Source organism: Pholcus phalangioides, unplaced genomic scaffold (assembly GCF_987345545.1).
Source record: "Pholcus phalangioides strain wild (caught in Gottingen) unplaced genomic scaffold, Ppha-v1.0 ptg000039l_1, whole genome shotgun sequence".
Classification (NCBI taxonomy): Eukaryota; Metazoa; Arthropoda; class Arachnida; order Araneae; family Pholcidae; genus Pholcus; species Pholcus phalangioides.
In genome coordinates this window covers 12,111,365-12,137,409 of record NW_028301625.1, presented here as the reverse complement: position 1 = coordinate 12,137,409, position 26,045 = coordinate 12,111,365, and the positions used below count along the sequence as shown (strand labels likewise).

Below are 26,045 nucleotides of genomic sequence, written 5' to 3'. Positions count from 1 at the left end.
TGGCATCGGGACTGTTTTGAACCTGTGGGCGCTCGCGAGTTTTTCGTTGTAGACTTTGATTTCCCGATTAATTCTGGGGGTGCTCCGCCGCATGATACAAAATTCTGTGGTTGCTCACAGCACCCTCGGTTCCGACGCCACTAAGTCAGACGAAGTTGGACTGAGATCTTAGTCCCCCTCTTATGATTTGTTAATGAAGTTCAACTTTGCTTTTGGCTGACACCAGCCAGGATATATCCATGGAAGACAAAGCTCTGTATAAGTAGAAGGGAGTAGAAGTTAGGGTGTAGTCAACACCGTCTAGCTTGTGGAAATCCAATATATAAACAAACATGGGCAGTTGGTACAGAGGACACTAATCACATTCAAGTCAAGTCGAACGTGTACAAATTTGACTTTTAGAAATTTGTCACTTGGTGTTGGTACCGTCATTCTTACAGATATGATATTTAGGTCGGGTCTTAAGGTATTCCGTATTGTTATACGGAGTAGACATTTGAATTCACGAGCTTTCTCTACTCCTAAATATATTGGTGCTGGCGGGTATGCTCTTTTAGTAAGCAATTTTTGATTGATTTTATGTGTTATAAGATGGATTTGAAACTTTCCGATTCATTTGGAGGTGGCGCAACATCTGCTTATCATAGCGTTTATGAAATACTGTTTTTATAAGCTAGCTGTTCATGTTTTTCTTTGACAGATGAATTCAGTGGTGTCACTCTATTTTAGGTCTCTGGGACCATTCGAGGTCCTTGGAACTCGAGATGTAGAAGAAACTGGGTCCATATTGAGTAAAATTGTACCATGGTGATTGTAGAGTACAATTTGTACTCATCGTTTTCTTAAATTTCGGGTATTTCACATCGCTGAATTTCATAGTTCTGTTTGTAATTTTTAAAAATGTAGTTTCAGTATTTTTTGATTGACCTTAAAATATCTTGTTATAAAATTTAGTACAGTATGTATTATATAAATGATGTGTGTATTTTTCAATAACTCTGTTTTATATTCTGTTTTATGAATGTTGTTCATTTGTGCAAACTTTATTCTCTGTAATAAAGCTTCAGCTAGGGTTAACCTGGTTTCCTCCCCGCTATGCTGTTAGAAAATGGCCAACAAATGTGTGTATATATATAATTTTTAGTTAAATTTATTGATGTCTCCCTTCCCCCCCAAAAAAAAACCACCAGTTATCGTCCTCTAAAAAATATTTCTGGCTATATGGCCCTGCTGTGTGATCATAGCTGTAGGTAAAGCTTTGTACAAAGGATTCATTGCCTGTTTAGTCTAGTGGTCTAGGCAACACCATCTCTTTTTTTTTCAAACCGAGCACAACTCAGGTCTATCGGCATTGGCAATTTACTACCTAGTGAGTTGTGCTGGAAGTGTAGGTGTGTGTACCTAACAGTCTGAGTTCGTATCTAGTGTTGTTCGATAACAGCATCCCTGAAGAAGGTTGCGTCACCTATAGCCATTGGATATACAGTCAAATCCCATTTTAACGAATATCATTATAGCAAAAATCTTGTTTTAACGAACACTTTTATGATTCCCCCTTTTAAGTTTATATAGGAGCAATGCAAAAACCTGGAATTCCTTTATAACGAAATTTCGTTATAATGAAGTGATTTCTCCGGTCTCTTGGAGTTCGTTATAACGGGATTCGACTGTACTACAAAAAAGGTGAAAATGGCGCATGTGTCGGCCTGCTAATCCAATGGCTATAGGTGAGATGACCTTTTTTTCAGTTACGTCATGAGCTTTGCATGGAGGCCCTCTGCTACAGATGGTGTTGGTCTAGATCACCAGCAAGTGAGAGGATGGGTTCGATTCCCTGCATGGGCAGTTGAGTTTTCTTTCTTGAATTCATTTTTGCGTCAGCCAACTGTTGAAGACTTTCATAAAGCTTTGTATACTATTATTTATAACTTCATAGAGATGTTTTCTAACTTGTAATGTGTTTTGTAGAAAGAAAGATATCTAGAGTTATATTTAAGTAAATTATATCAGGAACTTTTTTCCCCAGACTGTTCCAGTTGTCACATTTTGTCTTGGTACATGGCAAGTTAAAAGACGAGCATGGAAATTGGACCTTATAGCTGGGCTAGAAAAAATGATTTCACAGCCACCAATCGATTTTCCAAATGAGTGAGGATTGTTATTTTGATAGGTGATAGTATTAGTTTTAATATATTTTGCTATAATTTATATGTTATTGAACTATTTTGATTTCAAGTTTCCATCTATTTAAAGAAAAAAAAAATTCATAAAGTTTCAATTTTTTTTGAAAGAGATGACATTATGTATTTTTTAATCTGCCAATGGCATTCAAAACAACAATTATTGCCGAAAAAAAATAAATCTTAAAGTTGATTTGATAAATACTAACGAAATTATACCATAATTTTGAAAATTTTAGAGGCTTCCCAATAAACTGCCAAAATATACTTAGTTCAACAAGCATGTGGGTAAAATATTTGACAGCATTATAGCTTCTATATGTATCACACATGCATTGTTTTTTAACTTTATAATATTTGCAGAGTTTCAGTTACATTCTTAGTGAGTGCTGAGCTTTTGTTGTTTTTGCTGGTTGTATTTTAGCTTCACCAAAATAAGGAATCTTTGAAATGAGTTGTTAAAATTTTTATTCTGACAGAAGAGACAATATGATAAGGGAGAAAAAATCAACAGTAAAGTGAGTTAAAAAAAAAATTTATGTTGTAATTACAAATATAAATTTGTAGGTGAATGCCCATTATATACTACTTTTTATACCAGTTCATCATAAAATGCCACTGGGCATTAAAAAGCTTGAGATGCTGACAGAAATGATTTCACACTTAATGTATTGGCAAAGATTTATGTGTACTTAAAATGTCCAATAGCGTTGAAAGTGAATTTATGTAATACAGTGAAACCTTGCTACACTGATACTCAATATAACAATAAATCCTTCTAAAACTATATTTTTCAAATCTTGTTTGGAATCGTCTATAGTCTTATGTTATACTCCTCTTGATATTATGATATTTCTTTTATTACAATAAACCCCTCTATAAAAATATTTTTTTAGGAGATTTTGAAACCGCTACAACAATATTTTTTAATATTTTGCTCTAAATATCCTTCAATATATTTTTAAACTTGTCACATATTTTAATTTTTCCCAAGGACATCTAATAATAACGGTATTTGGTATCACCTGATCACCGAAAGTGTTAATGAAGTTTTTGGTATCATTACTTTTTTGTGTGATACACCAATATATATTGCAATAAACCTCATTACAGGGGCAATACACATCTAACTCAATTTTTTTTATCAACTTATCAAAATTTTTTGCGATGAATAGATATTCAAAAGCGCATTTTTTGGTGGTACTAACAATGCAAATTTAGAAAAGATGCCAACAGTGGTATAAATTTGATGACATGTAATGTCAATCTTGTCTCTCAATATAACAATAATCCCTCTACAACAATATTTTTTTTGGTCCCCAGAATATTGTTATATCAAGGTTTGAGTGTATATTTAATTGTTCAAATTTAATTTTTCAAAATAATTGAACAGCAATGTAAATATTCTTTCTGTGACTCCTGTTTGAATATTCATAGCTTATATTCTTGTACATCATATTTCATTTAGATCTACTTAATCTTTATAACATATCTACATGCATCATGATATGCATTAGATTTTTGCTTTGACATTTATTTCTCAATTTATCATTTAATTCAATTAGCTTAAATGAATTATCAGAACTGGAATACTGCAAAGTAAAAGTTAAAGGGGTATTTGACCATTCAAAAGAAATTTATATTGGACCAAGAAGCTTGATTTCGCCAACAGAAGAAAGTTCTGGTGGAAAACTAATTACATCGTCTCCTCGTAGTGGCAACCTTGTGATAACACCTTTCCATCTGTCTGACAGAGAGTAAGGGTTTTTATATCACTGATATTGTTATGTCATATATAAATGTTATATTCAGTACATAATCTTTCATTTAAATTATCTTTATATGCATAAAAGTTGAAGGAAAAAAACATCCTAATTAACATGTTTTTAAAGTTTACTAATTTTTAGATGATTGTGATTACATTCAAATTATCCTAAGATGATATCACTCTCCACTATCCATACGAAGGTTTTTAACTGCTGGCTGATGCAAAGATATATTTAAGATATATTTAGGAAAGAGAAAATTCAACTGCCTTTGTGGGGAATCAAACCCACATCCTTTCACTTTCCGGGTGAACGGCCTAGACCACTAGACTACAAAGGCAACAAATATCTTAATCTTTTCAAAGTTGTGTTCTCGTTCTAGAATTGAATTGAATTTCCTTTCCTTGGAGCTTGTGTGCACCGAACAGGACCGTACATGGACGGTCGGACCTAATTCAGGCCAAAGCTCACAATTGCTGACACCGCCACCAGATGGCAACTTATCTGAAGATGGTGTCGCTCTCTCGAAGGTTGTTAGCAGCTGGCTGATGTGAAGATATATTTAGAAAAGAAAGGAAATTTATTCAACTATTCAACTGCTTTTACGAGGAATCGAACTCATGTCCTTTCAGTGCACGTGAGCTCCAAGGAAAGATTGTGATATTCGTTGTCTTTGTAGTCTAGTCTAGGGTGTTCAGCCGGAAAGTGAAAGGACGTGGGTTCAATTCCCTGCAAAGACAGTTGAATTTTGTCTTTCCTAAATGTATCTTCAGATCAGCCAGCTGTTAAAAACCTTCATAGATTCAAATTACACAGCATTCTGTAGCCTTATATGAGATAGTAACTTTTTAGGTAGTAGTAAAGTTGCAGTTCTTAACCCTTTCTGGTGCAGTGTCCCCACAATGAGACCACCTGTTTACATTGTTTTCTATGGGTTTTGGAAAAATGTCTGCCTTTCAAAGGGTTAACTTATTTATTAGGCCTTTAACTCCAGCACACCTAGATTCATGTTCTCGTGTCCTATTAACTTATGTTTTTCATTTGTTAGAAGTATAACTTGTCTAATTAATGGTTATAGATTTGTATTGTTTGAAATATTATGTACCTGAATTAATGTATGGTTATTAGTTTGCATAACTTATTTAATATCATAGAAAAGCAAATGTAGTTTAACAAATTTTAGTATGTGATAGAATATTTTTCATTTTGTACCCCAAAAGTGCTTTCTTGCATCCCTGGTTAAGAAGCACTGCCTTGTTTTAGCACAATTTAACAGCAAATGGATTTCTAATTAGCATACTATAATTAGCATTGCAATTGACCTGTGATTAAACCGGTGCAGAAAAAAAATTAAAAAATATATAAATAGTCGAAAAGCCTCTTATAGAAAAAATATCTCTGAAGAACAAAACTTTGGGAGATTTGATTTTGAAAGCCTAACCCATCACTAAAAAGTGATTTCTACCATAATGGTTGGGTCGGACTTTTGGAGCTTCAAAAACAGCAGTATAAACAACCCAATTTGTATCAATATATTCATTGGGTATCAGTTCTTAAAAAAAAGTATTGAAACAACTCAGCTAGACATCCTGCTGTTCCGCCGGTTCATAATTGTGTGTTCTATGGCAAATACTTTCACACAGTTTCAGCCAGGATTGTCAAGTTTTTGTCGGAGTGGAAAAAACCATGGTAAAAACCGCCCCGGCAAAAATTCATAGAATTAAAAAATTGGATTTATCTGTTTTCAATTCTATAAATAAATAGTCGTTTACTTGTGCATCACTCAGATTTTTTATAAAAAATTCATATCTTATTCGGATAAAGCAAATATTTTTGTCACCTGGTAAATATATTTACCCTCATGATAAAAAAATTGGATTTTTCTGTTTTCAATTCTATAAATAGTCTTTTACGTATGAATTTTTTTATGACAAATCTGGGTGATGCATATTTTATTTGGATATGTTTTAATATTTTTGGTTGCAGAATATTTATTTTTATACCAAGTAATTTTATGTTTCACATGTTTTTTAAGTTTCTATATTAAAAAGAATATTTTGTAATTAAAAACCAAGCTTGGTATGTCTTAAGTAAAAAGAATAATTTTTACCAATTTTTGCCAGGTTTTTTCCACTTTTTGCCACTGTCCTGGCAAAAACCCAACACTGGTTTCAGCATTACAAGCAGTTCTTCCTTCAGAGTTGTTGTTTCTATCTCATTTTGAAGGAGTGGTACAGTAATGAATCTGCATAACTTTTTGAGCAGTGGTTCTAAGGCAATATATTATGGCTATATGTTCAAAAAGTTTGACACCTGTTAGCAAATTTATTGCTAGCTGTTTTAAATTACTATTATTTATCCAGCTGTATCTCAAATGAATTATGTTCTTTTTTTATTGCATACTTAAAATTTTGCCAAAGATTTTAAAGTTATTGTAAGGACATTTCAATACATTGGATTAAGATAAGAAAAAAAAAAGAAAATACAGTAAAGTCTCTAATAAATTTACTTCATTCCATCCAAAAATTAATTGTATTGAAAATTTATGAGAAAATTTTCAATGTAGTTTAAATAAATGTAAATGTGTTTTTGTAAAAAAAATTGTTACATAGATGTACTATATGTGACTACTGTATACTTTCTGCTGGATAATTTACAATGTTATAGTTTCAACAGTCTGAATTTGGTTGGTGTCATTGGGGTGGAGGTTTCCCTTTTTTTTGGTACGTGGTACTTTTTTGGTACGATTTCAGTACGTGTTAACTTCCTAAACATCATGAAGCAAGGACTGCATCTTCTCCAAATCTAAATCCATAGGACTTACCTGGAACACTGTCTGTGTATGATACAATTTTAAGTCATGACAGAAAACTTTGCCATATCTTGTTTTACATGAAAAATATAATGTAGTAATAATCCAATATGATACCCTGGATAAGGTTTCCCTTTCTTGATTTCCCTCAACTCCACTCTATTGCTACAAATTATTACTAGTTTATCCTCAAAGAGATAAGCTTGATGAGATCAATTTGTAGGCCAAACCTAACAGTGTGTGTATATATTCCATGTATGAAATGAGTATTCAGTTGATGTACTTGTCATTTATCTTCCAAAAGTGGAAGCTACAAATTTTCTGTTAGTCGCAGTGGCAAGATTAATTTGAAAGCTTTTGTGCCTCAAAGTTGGAAACTGCAGAAAACTAAAACTCAATCATCATCACTGTGCAGTCCGAGAATAGAACTTGGGCTTCTCCAATGCAAAACCACAACAACCTTGGATAAGATATGCAATGCTCGGTTTTCTATTTTTTTGTTTGAAAAAGCAGTCATAAGCAAAGTCATAAGTTCAGCACTTTCAAGACTATGCATTTCCTCATTGGACGTTCTCAATGCTTTTTGCCATTTCGTGAAATTAGTTTTATTTTTCAGAAATGTGTATGCACATTCAAAATAAACCTACAGTAAGATGAAATATCTTTGAATATATTAAAACTAAACAATTAACTATGAAATTTATTTTCTCTCAATCAATTTGTTCTCCACAAAGTTTCTTTTGCAATAATTTTTATTTTTTATTTTTTAAAGAAAAGATACTTTAATTTGTCCATCCTTGAGTATTTTCTTGCACACATAATAAAATAGCATGACATCACTGTAATTGACTAAAAAGTGATTCAAAATAAAGAAAACTATTAAGTTTATATAAAATGGTGAAGAAAATTGAGATTTCATTAATTCAATCTTATTAAAAATTGAATTTTAAATTTTAAAATTATTTTTTAATTATAACCCAAATATTTATGAATGGACTCAAGCCATGATTGTCACAGCAAAGGTTTCATATGTTTCCAGGGATTTTCCTATTGTTCTGGAAAACTTTTTGAACAGAAAAACTTTTTACTGACTAAAATCAGATTTTCTCTAAGATCACATACTCTATAGAATTTTCCCACATATTTCCCTAATACTAAATAATCATTTTCCATTTTTATGGGCTATCCTGCTAGATTATTACTATATGCATCCCAAGTCATTTTAATCATATCCCTTACGGTATCACAAGTTTGCTAAAGTGAGTGATGCAATATGTATATTTGAGTTCAAGGTGGCCATATTCCCTTATTGATACTGCAAGATCAATAGGCATACAGTTACATTTTCTCTATGGTTATTCTACAACGTCTATATCTAATATGTCTTTTTTTATATGTGTTGCAGTCTTACAATATTGGTAAATAGAGGATGGGTACCTAGAGACAAATTGTACCCTGAAAAAAGGCAAGACGGCCAGGTATTAAAGGATATATCAATTTTTGTAAAGTATGGGTGCGAAACAAGAACGAATGTAATAAGTGTAGACAAATTCAGATATGAGACTGTGTCTGTGTGTATGTTTAAAGTATTGGCATTTTAATTTTTAGTAGTTTAAGGAAAAAACTTTTGTTTTTTAATCACGAATGAAAATGTTATGGTGTATGCTGTTTAGTCAATAGTAATTTGAGTTCTGTTTTGTTAAATCAGTTAAAAAATCCACCTGCTTAAGAGATAATAATACTGCATGAGAGGCTTAGCCACACTTATATCATGTGACATTTTTATTACCTTTTATAGTTAAATCAGCTCTAAACATCAATGACGTTATGCCCATCTATCAATTATGGAAAATTCTGGTTTTTTTAAAAAAATAGTACAGTATATTAACACATTCTGGACCAGTTTTTTAAGGAAAAGCTGTTTCGTCACACCCACTGCATGTGAGTATAAAAGCATGAGTTGACTCATGATGTGAACAAAGTGCTAATGAAGCAGTTTCCTTCTTTCCCAACAATAAGTATTTCTTTCAAAGGAACATGACTAAGGACCAGCTCTTTTCCCTTTCACCTACAAAACTAAAACATTAAATTTATAGAACTGTAGCTTGTGATCCTTCAATAAACTGTTGAGTTATATAAATTTTTGATTAATGCTATTTTATAAGGAATAAGATGAATTCAACAGTACTTTGAGTGAAATAGTATCATTGAGGCATTGTTGATATCTCTTAAATTGCTTTACATTGAGGAGCAAGTGGCTTATAAAGAATTCTATATTTGTGCACTATATTGAAGGCTTTATACATAAAGGAAGAAAAAAAGTTATGCACACAAATAAATTGGGTTTATCTTCCAAAACTGTTATATTTGTGTTATTTATCATCTAGAAATAATTAAGTAAATACAGTAAATGAGTGTTCCTTCATTAAAAAAGGCACAAGTCCTTTTTTTTTAAATTGTTTTGTGACTTTTTCCTACTTCAGTTAGTTTTTACTTGTCCAGTGCAAAAAGTAAAGCATTATGTAGTTTGTGGTAAGATATATCCATGGCAACTGTTTTACGATTTATATACAAGTAGTACCAGACCTGGACATTTTTTGCTGTTTTCCAGAAACTAGTTCAATGTGATTGTTTTTTTGCATTCTTTGCATGAACCAACATATAAAATATGTAAGTATAGTTGTACCTCTCAACAAACAACATTAATTCATTTCTGAAAATACTTATTTCATGAAAGTCATTTTTCTCGAATCTAACTTTCCTATCCATATTTACTTGAGATTCAGATTGTCATTCTGTGTGTGTTCTCAATACAAATCATTTTATTGTTATAAGTTTGTTTCCATTTTCAGTAATAACAATAGATAATGAGTGTTATTTATACAGGTTAAAGAAGAAGTTGAACTGATAGGTGTTGTACGGCATAGTGAAAAGGTTTGCACATTCTTAATTATAGTTAATTTACATGTTTAATGAAAAATTATGAAATTTTCAGGAGTCTGTTAACATCGTCTTATAAAATTACTTAGTGATATATATATATATAAGTACAGTGGAATTTGGATGAAACAAAACATCAAGAAACTGAAATAATATTCTGTTTCAGACAGGTTTTCATTTTATAAAGATGCACATAAAAGCTTTAATCATTGATAAGATCTTTTGATTCCATTCAAGACAGGTTTCTGTCTCATACAGTGTCCATCTTAGACAGGTTCCACTGTATGTATAATAATTTTATTAATTTCTTTTTCTCATAGCTGTTAATAGTACTTTAATTTTATCTTGCTTCATTAATGTGTTTTAATAACTAAATTTTACAGATATAAAATAATGTATTTGTTTGTAAAATAGAATTACAAAACTGAAATAAACAGAAAAACAAAACTTGCTCTCACAACTATAGTTACAGCTACAAAATTTCAAAGAGTTCAAATGGCAACTTCACTTTTATGCATTGCAAAGTGATCAGAGCAGGGAAAAACCATAAATAGCATTGAAATAGTACCTGTAGCACCATAAATGGCAATTGCTACACACAAGCAAAGAAACATATTGCAACAACCAATGCAAGTAACATTTCTTTCGCCGGAAGTTACCCTCTGAGAGGTTAGCACTCCAACTCCTTGGTGAGATCTTCTTTCTTTGTCTGCATCCTATGCCAGCGTTTAAGGTGCTACAGGTACCGTTCCTATGCCATTCATGGTTTTTCACTGCACTGATCATTTAGCAATGCATAAAAGTATTACCATTTGAATTTTTCGAAATATTTTTGCTCTGACCATAACCAAGAGAGACAGGTTTTGTTCTTCTCATCATTCTCGAGCACATACTTTGAAATATCTACCTTGAATTTCATTTCCATTCATTGATTTTTGTGGCTGCTAGAGGCTGTGTATCAGCAAAGTTATTTTATAACCACCCTCTGTATGGAGATTATTAAATTTATGTGGGTATAAAAATAATTGAAATGTAAAACTTGTGTGATGTTCATTATGTATTAGTGTTGTAGTACCTAAATTTGATTTATAAAATCATTTGTTACTTCTTTATAGAGACCAGTTTTCTCTCCAAAGAATGAGAAAAATTCAAACTTGTTCTACTTTCGAGACGTGGAATCAATGTCTGAAAAATGTGGTACTGCTCCAATAATTTTAGATGCTACAGTTGAGAGTAGCATTCCAGGTGGTCCTATAGGAGGTCAGACCAATGTCACTTTAAGAAATGAGCATCTTTCTTATATTTTAACTTGGTATGTATTTTTTTTTGTTTTAAACTTCAGTATCAATTTCTATCAAGTTTGATTTCCATAAATGCTGTATTTTCAGTCATTTTTCAAAATTAATAACTTTTGACAAAACTGTATTAAAATTTCGACTGTTTTATCTATTTTTTAAACTAACAGACTATCATTAAGTTGTATTCAGAAGTGTAACTAAAATTTGTGAGATTGCTCGCCCAGTGAAATAAAAGCATATGAATTTTAAGTGGAATCAGTTTCACTTGAATTCTGTTTTATTTATCACCATCATTGCTGCTATCCAAAGTTGTATGAAATATTTTAAATTATACTACTCAATCTATCACTCTTATATTACTCAATCATATTTACTCTGTCTAGCATATATATATGTATGTGTATATATATATATATATATATAAACAAACTTGACTCATACTCTTCAAATTATTTCATAGTTTTTGTTCTGGATTTCCAAAACAACATTCAATCACATTCAGCATGGTAAATTCTTGGACCATTTTTTTTTACATGAAGCAGAATAGGAAAGATATTGTTGAATTGGATAGATTCATGGTTGTGTGGTAGGTTATAGTAGGTCATGGTGAAGTAGTATCTAATCTCAGGATGTAACAAAGAATTTTTTTATCTCCGCTTTCTTTCACAAAAATGTTAGTTAATAAGGCTACACAAAATCTCAATAAGCAGAAAAATTGGATCTGACTGGGCTTCTGATAGTTCATGATTTAGAATGCCTCGAAATATGAGAAAGAGTCATAGATCCCTACTATATAGTATCGGTTTACTACCAAGTTCCATCACATTAGACAAAAATTGGTGTGCCAGCATGCAAAAACTAAGGTAAAGTGCATTGTAGCCATAAAACACGATTTAAAGAATCCCTCATATTGAAGTAGAAATGGCATCTCTCTTGACATCTGGAGCTCCTCCTTCCATGTTAAGTTATGTAAAAATCAGAATTGTGTTAAAGTTTTTATTGAAAACTTCAAGACCTCACAAATTATTCAAACTTTGTTTGCAGCATCCTTGCAGCCTACATTAGAAGTTCATATATCTTACAGCATTTCCTGCCTGATGTTACAGCATTTTGTGTGCTGTCATGTGGATGTCATGATTAGGGCCATAAATATAAGGGAGGGCATGTAGATCTGGTGCTCAACTACTGGACCAGAGAGTCTCGGAATCCACTTTCTCCGTACATTCAAAAATGCAGGTGAGGGGGGGGGGGGGCCAAAATAGAAGCTTTTCCTGAGCGACCGAGTACATTTTTGTTTTCAGTTGCTGTCCAGACTGATAGCATCTGGAAACCTGAGTTTGAATTTCACACAATGCCACAGAGTTGGTTCACACACTAAGCTGTTGGAGTGTCATGAAAGAAAGTCTGCTTGGAATCAGCTATGAACTTTATTTTCCCTCATGAGCATAAATTACTGTGGTACTTTGCCAATTAATTAACATCTTGGAAATTTTCTCTGTTTTTTGCTAAATGGAAATTTGTTAGACGAGAGAAAGTCACCAAGATCTCACAGAATTTATCTTTCAGCAAATCCTGGACATCTTGTATAAAAAAACATGTCTTTGAGTGAAATTTTTAATTTTTCTTAATTTTTCTGCATCGGTGATTTGCTTTTAGTTCTGATAGATAATTTTTTACCTATAATGTCACTCTTGTTTTGTAAGTAGTACAAAAGGATCTATTACAGTCGAATCCTGTTATAACGAATTCCAAGAGACCGCAAAAATCACTTCGTTATAACAAAATTTCGTTATAAAAGAATTTCAGTTCTTATGCATTGTTCCTATGTAAACTTATCTGGTGGATTAGAAACGTGTTTGTTAAAACGAGATTTTCGCCATATCAGTATTCATTAAAATTGGATTCGACTCTATACCTGTTTTCTTATTTTTTTTAGTCTCTTCCCGCACTTTTCGTCATCCAAATGTGATATGTATGCATGTAGGTATAACCTGAAATGTTTCAATAAAATAAAAACAGAAGTGGGGGGGGGGGAAAGTTATTGCACTCTGTACATGATTTTTCACTCTACTAGCATCATTCAATACAGGGTGATTCCATAATTTCCCTTGTCACATTTTTCTGGCGAATTGCTTATCCTAGAAGCATTCTTCCAATTAGAAAAAGTATCCAAATAAAGTATAATACTCAGATATGTCCTTCATGCTGCAAGAGGTTATATAGTTATTGAAATATATAAAAATGAACTTTTCATGCATACATCTGTCCTCAAAAATTCAATTAGAAACTTAATTACCCTGTCTCTCTCCTGAGGCCAAAAAAAAAAATCCACATTTCTAAGTGCAATATTTGCAGAGGTATTTAAATTCAAAAATTGGAGGAACAATGAGAAAGAACAGCATAAATCAGGGAAAGTAGCAATGTCATTAGTTTATGCTGTTCTTTCCCAAAATTTCACAGATTTTTCAATTCGAATATCTCTACAAATATTGCACTTAGAAACATGGAATTTTTTTGTTGGCCTCAGGATAAACAGGGCAACAATTTTCTAGTTGGGTTTTTGATTGGGTTTTTGGGTTTTTGATAGGGTGTCCATATAAAAAGTAAAAATATAAAAACTAGGCTAATGACTATACAACCCTTCCCCATATGAATGACATATCTGAGGTCTACATGTTATTTGAATACTTTTACTAATTGGAAGTATGCCTCCAATATCAATAATCCGCCAGTGTAAAATGCAGCAACTGGAATTATGGAATCACCCTGTATAATTCTTTCATTCTACATTATACAGGGTGCATAGCTAACTCCTCTCGCTACAAATTACTGCCGTACTGTTGATCCTAAAGGCATACTTCCAGTTAGAAAACGTATCAAAATAATGTGTTGACGTCAGATACACAAGGGGATGTATAGTTATTTTAAAAAAATTAGCTTTTATAGATAAAAGACCTATATGATAAATCCTTTGTGCTCAAAAACTGATCCTTTGTAGAAGAAAGTTATTGTCCTAATTAGAATTTTTATTGCCCCAATTAGAAAGTTGTTGCTCTGTCTCTCCTGATGCCAACAAAAAATTCCACGTTTCTAAGTGCAATATTCATGGAGATATTTATGAATTAAAAATACAAAAAAATGAAGACAAGTTGGGAAAAAACGGCATAAATGGGGGCATTGGATTTTTGAGCACAGGGTGTCTGTATCAAAAGTTAATTTTTTTTTATTTTAATAACTATACAACCCTTTGCAATATGAATGACTTATCTGAAGTCTACACATCATTTGGCTATGTTTTCTAATTGGAAATATTGACTGTAGGATCAACAGTTCAGGAGGAATTTGTGACAAGAGGAGTTAGCCATGCATTTCATTTTTCTTGTACTTGTGTGTGTTTTTTTTTTCTATTTATATAATATCTATCTATAATAGTGATTTTTCTTTTATTTACTACAGGTACTCTCTGTCAATTGTGACATTGTGGATGTGGTGCAGAAATTACATTTTTAAGAAAAGATTTTAATTTTTATAGTGTTTCAAAAATGTATTAAAGTTGGTTTCACATGGTGATAAGAAAGTCTATACACCTGATAATTATACATTACAATATCAAATGAACAATGATTTTCTTATTACCCTGTATTTCCACAAAAAATTAGCGTGCATTAGTTCCTTATTGTTTATTTACTGACAATTTTTTTATATATTTATTGGGCAAAACTCATAAAACATGCATTCAGAACAATTAAGATAAAAATCAAAAAGAAAAGAGAAAAAAGGAAATGCAAAATGATTACGTGAGGATGAGACTGACACTCTGTGACCCCGAGGGACTAAACGTTATTCCAGTGAGTCATTATGAATTAATTAAATGATTAAAGATAATAATCTTTGTAAGCAAATGATTTTTTCACTGCAAAAAGAGGTAGCTTCCCCCCCCCCCATTAATTTTAGTAAAAAAGCAGAAAGTCTATATTTCAAGCTGGCAAATTTTTGTTTCTAGTTTATCATTTCTCTTATGATTTGGCTCTATTAGCATAAAAAAATATCTCCTGTGAGAGTGTAAGAAAAGTTTTGAATTCTGTATTGGTTTTCCCTTTCTACAAAATTATATTATTAATCAATTTCTGTGAGAATTATTTTTCATATAAAAACTTATAGTAAAGTTTTCAGAATTTTTTGTTTTAACAAGAAATGTGAAGTCAAAATTTTTTTAATGGCAAAATTACTTTTGTGAATGGTAAAATTCATCTTCATTGACATTTAACTCATTGGTCAAATGGTCTGCTGTCAGTCCTGTATAAAACAACAGTTAATTGTGATGTGACAAAAAAAAATCTGGCTTAAATTTATTGCTAAAAAAGGCTTTAGTAGTTGCATGAACAAATTTGTTATCTCGTGTTAAAAAGAGGGAGGAAAAAAAGTGGATCAACACACACACACTTCATAAAATTCCATTTAATTTTAGATTTATACACGCAGAACTATGCAACACAGTGAATGATTTTTTAATGTTTTAAAAACTTTTAGCATATTAAATATGCAACAACTCGAAGTTTGGGGAATGTAAATAAATAGAATAACTGAGAGGAAGAAAATACACTACATACAGTTTGGATCCCGCTCATGATTCCAATAAATTTTTTATTGATTTATTTTTCTCCATCATGATTTTTAAAAAACTGTTACACTAGTTAAATGCAGTTAGTTCTTAATGCTAGCATGTAACTAAATTTAGGTTCACTTATACTCAAAGTTCATTTGCCATCCGGACATCCCCAGAGGAATGCTGGGTGTGGTGGATCGACGTGTGAAGTGTGGCATCATGACAAAATAAAAGCAAAATCGTTAACTATATATATATATCCACATTAATCAACCCTGGCATTTAGCGATAAGTTGCAAATGTAACAGCCAAAGACACACTTTCTATTAGCATGAAAAAATATACCCTGAGAGAGTCTGAGAAAAGTTTTGAATTCTGTATTGGTTTTCCTTTTCAGAGAAACCTCTCACTGTACGTATGCGCATTATATGTTCGATATTCCAGTGAGTCTGGAACTTTGAATTGATAGTTTGAATATAATTTATTACCGTTTCACCCTGAAGAAATGTACGTTCATTTAGTGTTTAAAAAGTGCTGCCATCTGTCTTTGGAATTGAATGAAAGTTGTCATGAATGGATTTTATTAGTGTTATCTTAAGGTTGTAGTGTAGGTCTGCTGCTTGCTGTAGCAAGACACTCGCGTTCTCACCCCAAAGTGAAAAACAATAGATCACCACTTTCTTTCAATCTCAGCACATCTCTGGTCTATCACCATGGGCAATTTACTGCTGAATGAGTTGTGCCAGAACTGCGAATGTGTATCTAGTGTGGTCTGATTTTTCAATGCTGCCATCTATATTTCAGAAGTAAAGTGTAATGATTGAATATTTGTACCCTATGTAAGCTTATTACTGTGACTTTTTAAAGACTTTTTAACTGGGAGATCGGCTTGCATTTGCGCTTCAAAGTTGGAAACCACTGATTTCAAAAATCAAATGTAGGATTTTCGTGAAGCGAAGCATCCCAGTACAACTGCACAGATATACTGGTTGGTTACAATAGACCCGATGTGTTTCGTGCCAATATAAAATAATGAATACAAAACTAAAACGCTCTTCGCGACTTTTACTGCCAGCTACTCTTACTTCCACCTTAACCCATTCATGTACAAGCATTTAGCAAAAAATTTGGGTGATCTCTACTTGACAAACTGGTGACAAATCTGGTAACCTTATTCTAACCGCACGTTGGAAAAATGAAAGGGGGGAAAACACACAGTAAAATATTATATAAATAAGATGATTTCTCTTTTCACCCTACATATTCTATTTCACTCTTACATGTATATAGTAGAAAGATACATATGGGGGAAATGGGAAGAGGAAAAAAATGACTTCGGTTCATAAGGCTACAATAAAGCTTCGCGATGGTGAGGGGGGAGGAAAGAAAACACAGAGAACTAGATTGAATTTATTCCACTGGCATTCGGACGAAATATTTCTTTCGTGGTCGTAAAGGGGGTTGATATCAACTCCTGTGCGTACTCTAGCTAAAAATCAAAGGGATCGAAAAAGGGGAACGTGTATATTTTGAAAGAATTTGCTACTGTAGAAGGGGCGAGTCACTTCCATCAGGGCCAAGCTAAGGAATTTCGTGGCCCCTTCAAAAAAATTTTATGCAGTGTCTTTCTCGCTCCCTAACATTTTCCGACTTATGAACATAAATCTTGAAGGGGAAAAAATTGTTCAGAAAAGAACTCATTATTTCAGGAACGCGATAGTTGAGAACATAATCAATAGAGCCTGGGAGTTTAGGTACTAAAATTTCTCAAAATAGGTGCTAAAAAAAAGGCATAACTAACTTTACAATAACTTCATCAAAGTTGAATTGATTTCAAGCCCAAAATAAAGTATTTCAGATCCCTCGGGTCAATTCCAGGGCCTGATTCCGGTTTATTTGATGCATTTGAATAATCACTATCGTTTCTATGGTTGAAATATAGCTACCTCGTTCTATTGTTGCAAAAAAAAAAAAAAACTTTTTTATTCAACATATGCAGGTCTCTAAGCGCGGGAAAAAGTTGAACTCAACTTTTTCTCGCTAAATCGGAAAGTTTTTATTAGCATGTTTTTTTTTTCATTCGGAAACGATTTTAAATTGCAAGTTCTGGGTCCCGGGCAGGGCCGTTTTAAGAGCGTCATGGGCCCCCGGGCCAATTGATTTTTCGAAGTCCCTACTAAGCAAATTCTTGAAAGTCTCAACCAGATCTCATTTGTGTGAGGCCCCCTTTTACTCTTGAGGCTCCCGGGCCGTGCCTTGAGAGGGCACTGGTCCCGGGGGTCTCTTAGTCACTAAAGCCCCGTTCACATGTGCAATAAAGCATCCCGGGAAGTTCCTGGTAACGGGGATTTTCGATACAAACCATTCATACACATGACGTTAAGTTTATGCCGGTAATCCCCCTCTTCTTTCCGGAAGTCGTCACTGGTTACGTAGGTTGAACGGAAGTGATTGATTCAAGATGGCTGACGAAGGAGCTTATAGTAGTTTTCGCGGCGCAAAGGATTATGGGAGAGAAGGTCGGTGGCGACCACCAATCCACCCTAAGAAAGATGGGCTTTTTTGATGAGCTTCTCTCCCACCTTTTTCTCCCCTACGAGGGGAAAAAAGTTGTCATGACGGTAATTATCACCAAAGCGACCCCCAATCTTGCGCATGTGAACAGGGCTTAAGAGAGACAAAAGCCGAAATAAAGCTTCCTATTTTCCACGGCTTAGTTCGTCCTGGACTGGAGTATGCTGCTACTATTACTAAACCAGACATGCACCTCGTCCATATTCCTTTGCGGAACTTCGAACGAATTGGTACATGTTGGAATGTGTATGTATAGTGAACGTTCCGTGAAGTTTATATCTGTGTAATGCTTGTTATGTGTAGTGCTGCCATCTGCAATCAATTTTTTAAACTATGCGTTTTTTCTCAACTCATAGTAAGTGAAGTGTAATGAATGAATAATTGTAATGTTGCAGGCCTGTTGCTCTCTGCGGCGAGATATTATAACGGGGAGATCACATTCACGCCTTGAAGTTGGGAACCACAGAAAACCAACTTCAACCGACCACACTGGAGTATGCTGTAAGGTTTTGGAGACCATACTACAGAGGGACAGACTTGGTTGAAGGGATGTAGAGAAGAGCTACGCGTGTCCTTGTTGGCGCACTGGGTTTGAGTTATGAAGAGAGACTTCGTTTTTTTTAAGATGCTTACTTACATTGGAAGAACGCAGGTGTCTGGGGGATATGATCGAAGTGTTCAAAATTTTCAATGGGATGGATAGGATGGACCACGAACTTTTAGTACACCGCCAATCGACTGCTTTTACAGGGGAACACCAGTGTCGATTATTAAGGGACAATTCTAGGTTATGGTGTCGCAGGGAATTTATCTCTAAAAGGGTTGTTAATAAATGGAATAGCTTATATCCCCGGAGGTAGTAAATTCTAACACAATTGAAACGTTTAAAAGGAAATACGATAAACACGTGTTGGGGTAAATCGAGATGCTATCCATACTTAGAATAAGACAACCATAAATACATTTTATGGGAATTGTATAATATTTTATCATGTATATATATATATATTGTTTTTTTATAATTTTTTTGATTGCATTTTTAATTGGGTTGCTGTAATTTAGTAATATATGACATCCATACTTGTTATGGACATCTTTTTCTCAGCCACCTCGTTGGGCATTTTGCCTGTTGTGGCCTTGTATTTGCATAAAGAAAAGCCCGACTTTTTTCAATGGTAAAGAATGTGACCACCTGCATATATACTCTTTTTTTTCTTTGAAATAAGCCAATGCCATACCTAATAACACTAAAAATATTATAGGGTCTTTAAACTGAAAGCCTCCTTTCAAAATCATTAATAGTTTAATGGGGAAAAAATTAAATTTTAATCAAAAATTTCCAAAACATCTGCTGAGAAGGGAAAGGGTTTCTTTTGAAAAAATTGCTGAGAATAAAATTTGCGGCCCCCTAAGTCCGGCCCCGACTCCCATTTGTTCACAACGCTGAGCGGTCCTCGCGAACTCTCATCGTGGGATCCCACGTTCGATCCTTGCATGCAGCGAAGTGGTGGTCGGCTGAAGTTTGGTTTACTGTGATTTCCCAACTTTGAGGAGCTAATATGATCTGCTCCCCCCTCTTTAAAAAAAAATCCCGCCTCACCTGGGGCTTTTTGAAACACCACGGTGACTCATCTACCATCTTAAGTCAGTATCATTTCTACAGCTATTTTCAAGGATTAGACGTCACTTAGAGCGGCAAAAGCAGTTTTTTTGTTACAGGCGGGAGGACAATGATTCTGCGCTACTTTCTAGGTGCCTTAGTCACAGTTCACGGTTAGTGACCCACCTTACGACATTAAAATTGCACTCGTGAGAATATTCATTCATTACCAGTTTCGTCTTTAGAAAACAGATGGCAGCACCTAAAGAATACATGAAACCACGAATTTCCTAATGCGTTTCAACAGACTAAAAAAGGACGTCTCTCAGAGAATATTTATAACAATTACTATTACGATGAACGAAGATGGGGTTGGTTATCAACTCCAGGTTGCTCAGAGGAAAAAATTACGTCCGTACAAATCGGACGCTGTAGTGGTCAAAATGAAGATGTGTGTCTGCATCTAACTTTAAAGCAACGGTCGTTTATTTGATTAATATATCCCAGTTACTTTACTAACTATACACGTGGTCTATCACCACGGAGGCAATTTACCACCATTTCACTTCTGAAGAGGTGGCTGTGTCTTAATTAATCATTGTTAATCGGAATTAATCATTACCATGAATATGTAATTTTCGTGTACGTATTAGTTCACGTGTGGCAATATTTTTTTTTCAAAGAGGAGGCCTACTCGAAGTAAGAAAACCAACTTCAGCGGACCACCACTGTGCCGTGTACGAGTTCGTACTGAGCCCAAAAAAAAGTGCAATGTTCGCTGAGATATACGGGGTATATAAGTTAGCACGCATCGCAAATTACTGGCGAACCGTTGATCCTAGAGGCCTACTTCCAATTAGAAAAAGCACCCAAATAATATTGGAAGTTATCAATATTGTAAGGGATAGTTTAATTTTTTTAAATTTAATAAAACATTTTTATACAGACATCCTGTGCTCAAAAACCCAATTAGAAAGTTGGTGCCGTCTCTCCTGAGGCCAACCAAAAAAATTCCACGTTTCTATGAGCAATATTCGCTGAAATATTTGAATTCAAGAAACGGAGAAAAGTTTAGAAAAACACAGCATAAATACGGGTAAAACGCGTTTTCCCCGTTTTTTTTATATTTTTTTTTTGTGGTCTTGGCCCATGTATCGAAGCATGTCAAGTCAAATAGTTTCCTTTCTCTACCAGGAAAAAAACGCATCGTAAATAAGACATCATTATCAAGTAGAGTGACCCCGTATTTTCCTGACATTCCCGTATTTGCCAGTATAATTTTGGTCATTCCACCTTTTCTTTTATGAAAATATCCCGATTTTTCCCGTTTCTTCAATAAAGCTTTGTTTAATTTTCTTATTGTTTATTGAAATCGAAGATTTTTATTACTGTACTACTTATAATAAGCGGCGCTGAGCGGGTTTTCTTCGATAACTGGGACGATTGAAAAAGTGACAAACCATTATACAAGAATAAATTATTATACATAATACTGGCATCATTAAAGATATGACAAATCATTGTAAAGTCATATACACGTCAGAAACGCATTGATAGGGAACCACGGTAACCAAAGTAAGTGATTGTTGAGGCCCAGAAACCATTGTTGCCCGACAGTTTCTTGCCCATTTCGGGCATTTGCTCATCTCTGACGAACTTTCAAAGTAGCCTATCCTTCAATCCGGGCCCTGTTTGGTATATATGCAAAATTTGGCGACGATCGGTCTAAAATTGTAGATTTGTATAGAGAGCATACACACAGACAGAAAATAAATTTTATATATACTTATATATAGATTTTAATAACTTTTACATTATATTATGGTAATTACAAAAATAAGTATAAACACAGTATTCAATTCCCATATCACGTTAGACGTTTTTCTCGTAAGTTACATTTTGACTAACCGTGATTTGCCGCGCTGTTCGATTTCCTGCCGTTGGTGATTTTTTAGCGATTACAGCTATAATTGGCAAGTTTGCTTCTCTTTGGCATCTTTTGTAGTGACAGTAATATCCAGTGTTTAGGATTCCAATTTCCTATATCCTTCTCGCGGAAATATGGTCAGTTTATTAATAAGGAACTAATTTGTTGCAATTTTTTTCATACTTCTCACCTGGTAGCGCTCTAATTCAATAGCATTCAAATAGGTCGCTGCAGATCACATGCGTCAATTAAGTCTCTGCATTCTTTGATCAAAAATCGTTGGTTTTAGTATGCTCTATCCGGTATCCGGAAATTTCGCCTCCCGCATTTCGCCCCCAACATTTCACCCTGGGACGTTTTGTCCACAGAAATTTCGTACCAGAAATTTCGCCTGCCCTGATAGTATGAGTGACTGACAGTGTGAGTGGCCAAGTAATTAGGTGAGTGACCATATAAGTGTGCGATTGACTGTATGAGTGAGTGACTGTGTGGTTGAGTAAATGACCTAGTGAGTGACGTAACTCGCATAATATTTATACATGGGGCGAAATGTCGGTTGTGAAATATTCGGGACTGAATGTCCAACTCACTTAGGACGGTATTCACCGACATGGTTTAAACTACAGTCACAATTTTTTGATAAGAGATCGAGACGGATTGGTTAAATTCAGATTTTTAACCAATCTGTATTGATCTCTTATCCAAAAATTGTGACTATAGTTTAAACCAGTGATTCCCAACGTGGGCGTTAACGCCCCCTTAGGGGCGATGGAAAGTTCCAGGGGGGCGGTAGAAGATACGGGTATAACATAGGATCCTATGGGTTAGATTGCGTTGGGGGGCGATGGGAGAAAAATATTTCTGAAGAAGGGGGCGATGGGACAAAAAAGGTTGGGACACTATGGTTTAAACCATGTCGGTGAATACGGCTCTTAGCCGATCACTCAAATACAAATACAACGCCACAACAGGCAAAATGCCCAACGAGGTGGCTGATAAAAAGATGCCCATAAAAATATGGATGTCATATATTTCAAAAATACAGCAACCCAATTAAAAATGACTCATTCACTTGATGACTCATTGATGACTTGACTTGATGACTCATTCGTCAAGCGCTTGGTCACTGATACAGTCACTTGGCCACTCATGCGATCACTCATACGGTCAGAGCAGGTGAAATGTCAGAGGGTGAATGTCCAACTTACTTGATCACTCACGGGGTCACTCATTCAATCACTCACTTGGTCGCTCATACGGTCAGGGCAGAGAAATTTCCGGGGGCAAAATGTACCGGGGACGAAACATCTCAAGGGGTGAAATGTCGGGGGTGCAAAGTTTCCGTAAACCGCTCTATCAGGAGTCGCAACCAGGGAAAGGCGAAGGGGGGAGGAGTGTGATGCCCCCGGGCACTGGACCGGGAAGTGCGCCAAGTTTACTTTTTTTTATTCATTCATAATTACAATGAGGAGGGATGCTAAAATGGATAATTACCCCGGGCGATAAAGTTCGTTTTTGTTTCTAGTTGCGGCCCCGGCTCTATCTAAAGTTTCTATCAAGAGAGCTCCGAATCACACACTACGTTATATTCATAATAATTTTTTTTTTTAACTTTCTTCGAAAACCAGAAACGAATTTTCTTCAACCATATGCTTCAACCAAAAGCCACGATGAATCTGCGCAAGCTTTCAAGCAGTATCAAGTCATTTAGAGAAACTTGATACTGTTCAGACGATTCTTCTTGCACGAAGTTCATTATAGATGCACTTTTTTTTTTTAAAAAAAAAGGAAAAAACACTATGAAAAATGTGTGGTCGATATTTCATCATTTTTCTTTTTTAAGTGATCTACATAGACGTCATTAGATACTCGATGCCACACAGACAAAAATGTTGAAATCTTAACCAAGAAAAATGTCATCTCCTTGTAATATTGATTAAATGACAGTAATCTTATGAGAAAGGGGTCATTCAAGTATTACGTAAGCAAATTTTTAGCCATTTTTGACCCTCCCCCCCTTGTCAGCAAAAGTCCGCAAGACTTTAACCCCCACCCCTTGTCAGCAAAATTTCACCATCACTGCCCCTTCCCTGCTAACAAATATTGGTGGGATCAGAAACGTACGCGGGAGGGGGGGGGCATAGGGGGCTCCTGCGCCTCCCCCCCCCAGACGAAAAAAAAATATTTTTTTTTAATTAAACTTTCGAAAGAAAATACCTTTATATGATGTTATAATCGATTTCTGTTAATTTCAATGCTATTTGAAGGGCAACAACTCAAAATTTCTCTTTTAAAAATTCATTGCGACCCATCCTTTAAGCCATTTATATGGTAAACCCTTGACCCGCAGACCAAATGTGGTCCTGAAGGTTATCTGATGTGACTTGCCCCCACCCCAAACCTAATTTTGTAAAAATGAACTAAGCGGCACATTTACAAATCGCTTAAATGACCCGTGGCACATTTCCAGAGCATTTAAGTGGTCCGTGGCACATTTTCAAATCACTAAGTAGGCCTCAAAGATCACTTTCACATTCAAAGATCATCTAAGTAACCCGCGACACAGTTACAGAACACTTAAACGATCCGTGGCACATTTAAAGATCCCTTGAGTGACATGTGGCACAGTTTTAGAGCACTTAAGCGGCCCGGAAACATTTCCAGAGCACTAGAAGAATCCGTGAAACATTTAGAGATCGCTAAAGTGGCTGTGTAGCGGACTTATCAATAGGTAAAATGTTAGTTCTTGTGCCCAATAAGTATCGAAAGGTATTTTTTCCGTTTTTGGCGCACCGAATAAGATGCAATTAAGAATATTTCATATTTTCATAAAGGGTGGTTGATGACGTAAGCATCTTCCAAACCCCACCCCCCCCCCCTTGTCATCAAAAGTCAGCAAATCAGAAACCTCCTCCCCATCGATGCTGACGTAATACTTGAATGACCCCAAACTTAATTTTTTCCCCCAGCAACATGACCTGTTGCCACTGGCAATCCAATTTGCTATCTAGTTTGCTTTTGATGGGAAATGATAACTACGATAGGTTAAAAAAATTAAGGAGCTTATTTTCAAAAAGGAACATTTCCACTTCTTTTTCGGAAAATGCACGTTTTAACGATTTATGATTGATCATTTTGTAGCACCACGGTCATTTTCTACACACGAGTTCTGATTAGAGACCGGGACCTATAAGTTATTGCCGATTTCGAACACGGCAGTCTTTTGTATACTCGCCGAGAGGTTGGTTCACTAACCACTCGATGAGGGACTCCCAGCGGTAGCAATCTTTTTATGTGGTAATATCACTGTTTCTGTTGTACCCCTGTTAGGAAAGTATCTGACAAGGGCGAACCGGGTATCGAACTCGCGACACATCTAAACATCCTTTGGTACTTTAAGCGAGTATCTTATCGACCTGGGATACTGCGCCCTTAAATTTTTGGGATAAGCTCTGTCAGATTATGCAACCGGAATTATTCAAACGGGAATATTTTTGCTAGAAATTGCAATGTATATATAAAGTTAGTCGTTTTTCTGTAAAAAAGGAGCAGTAGTATACGCGGCGCTTGACCGCGATAATGCCAGTTTCCGCCGCTAGATGGCGCCACCGGAAATGTTCCCGATTTTTCGCGCGTTTTTGACCGACTTCCTTTTTTAGCCGAATTTATAGCACCAGATCACCTGTCGGATATATTTTCAGGATCTCGAACCGGACTACCTGTCGACCGTGTTTATTTTCAAAATGGCGGTATTTTTTATGTCACTGTCGAGACGTTATCTTGACCATGGGATGTTGTCTGTGGTTATCAACTAATTCCTGATAATTACTATACGCTCTTTGGAGTTCAAATCCAAAGCAAAACTAAAAGAGGTATTGGGTCATAGCGTTATCTTGACCATGGGATGTTGTCTGTGGTTATCAACTAATTCCCGATAATTACTATACGCTCTTTGGAGTTCAAATCCAAAGTAAAACTAAAAGAGGTATTGGGTCATAGCGTTATCTTGACCATGGGATGTTGTCTGTGATTATCAACTAATTCCCGATAATTACTATACGCTTTTTGGAGTTCAAATCCAAAGTAAAACTAAAAGGGGTATGGGGTCATAGCGTTATCTTGACCATGGGATGTTGTCTGTGGTTATCAACTAATTCCCGATAATTACTATACGCCCTTTGGAGTTCAAATCCAAAGTAAAACTAAAAGGGGTATGGGGTCATAGCGTTATCTTGACCATGGGATGTTGTCTGTGGTTATCAACTAATTTCCGATAATTACTATACGCTCTTTGGAGTTCAAATCCAAAGTAAAACTAAAAGGGGGCATGGGGTCATAGCGT

General features: G+C 34.9%; 1 protein-coding gene across 1 annotated transcript; it reads left to right on the top strand.

Annotated features, from left to right (window-relative positions):
- Positions 1 to 286: 286 nt before the first annotated feature.
- On the top strand, positions 287 to 15,182 carry Surf1 (surfeit locus protein 1). Its single transcript, XM_089253625.1, has 7 exons — positions 287 to 556; positions 2,027 to 2,148; positions 3,746 to 3,937; positions 8,164 to 8,236; positions 9,645 to 9,692; positions 10,814 to 11,010; positions 14,453 to 15,182. The coding sequence occupies exons 1-7, from the start codon at positions 443 to 445 to the stop codon at positions 14,517 to 14,519; spliced, it is 813 nt and encodes a 270-aa protein (XP_089109751.1). The 5' UTR covers positions 287 to 442; the 3' UTR covers positions 14,520 to 15,182.
- Positions 15,183 to 26,045: the final 10,863 nt, after the last annotated feature.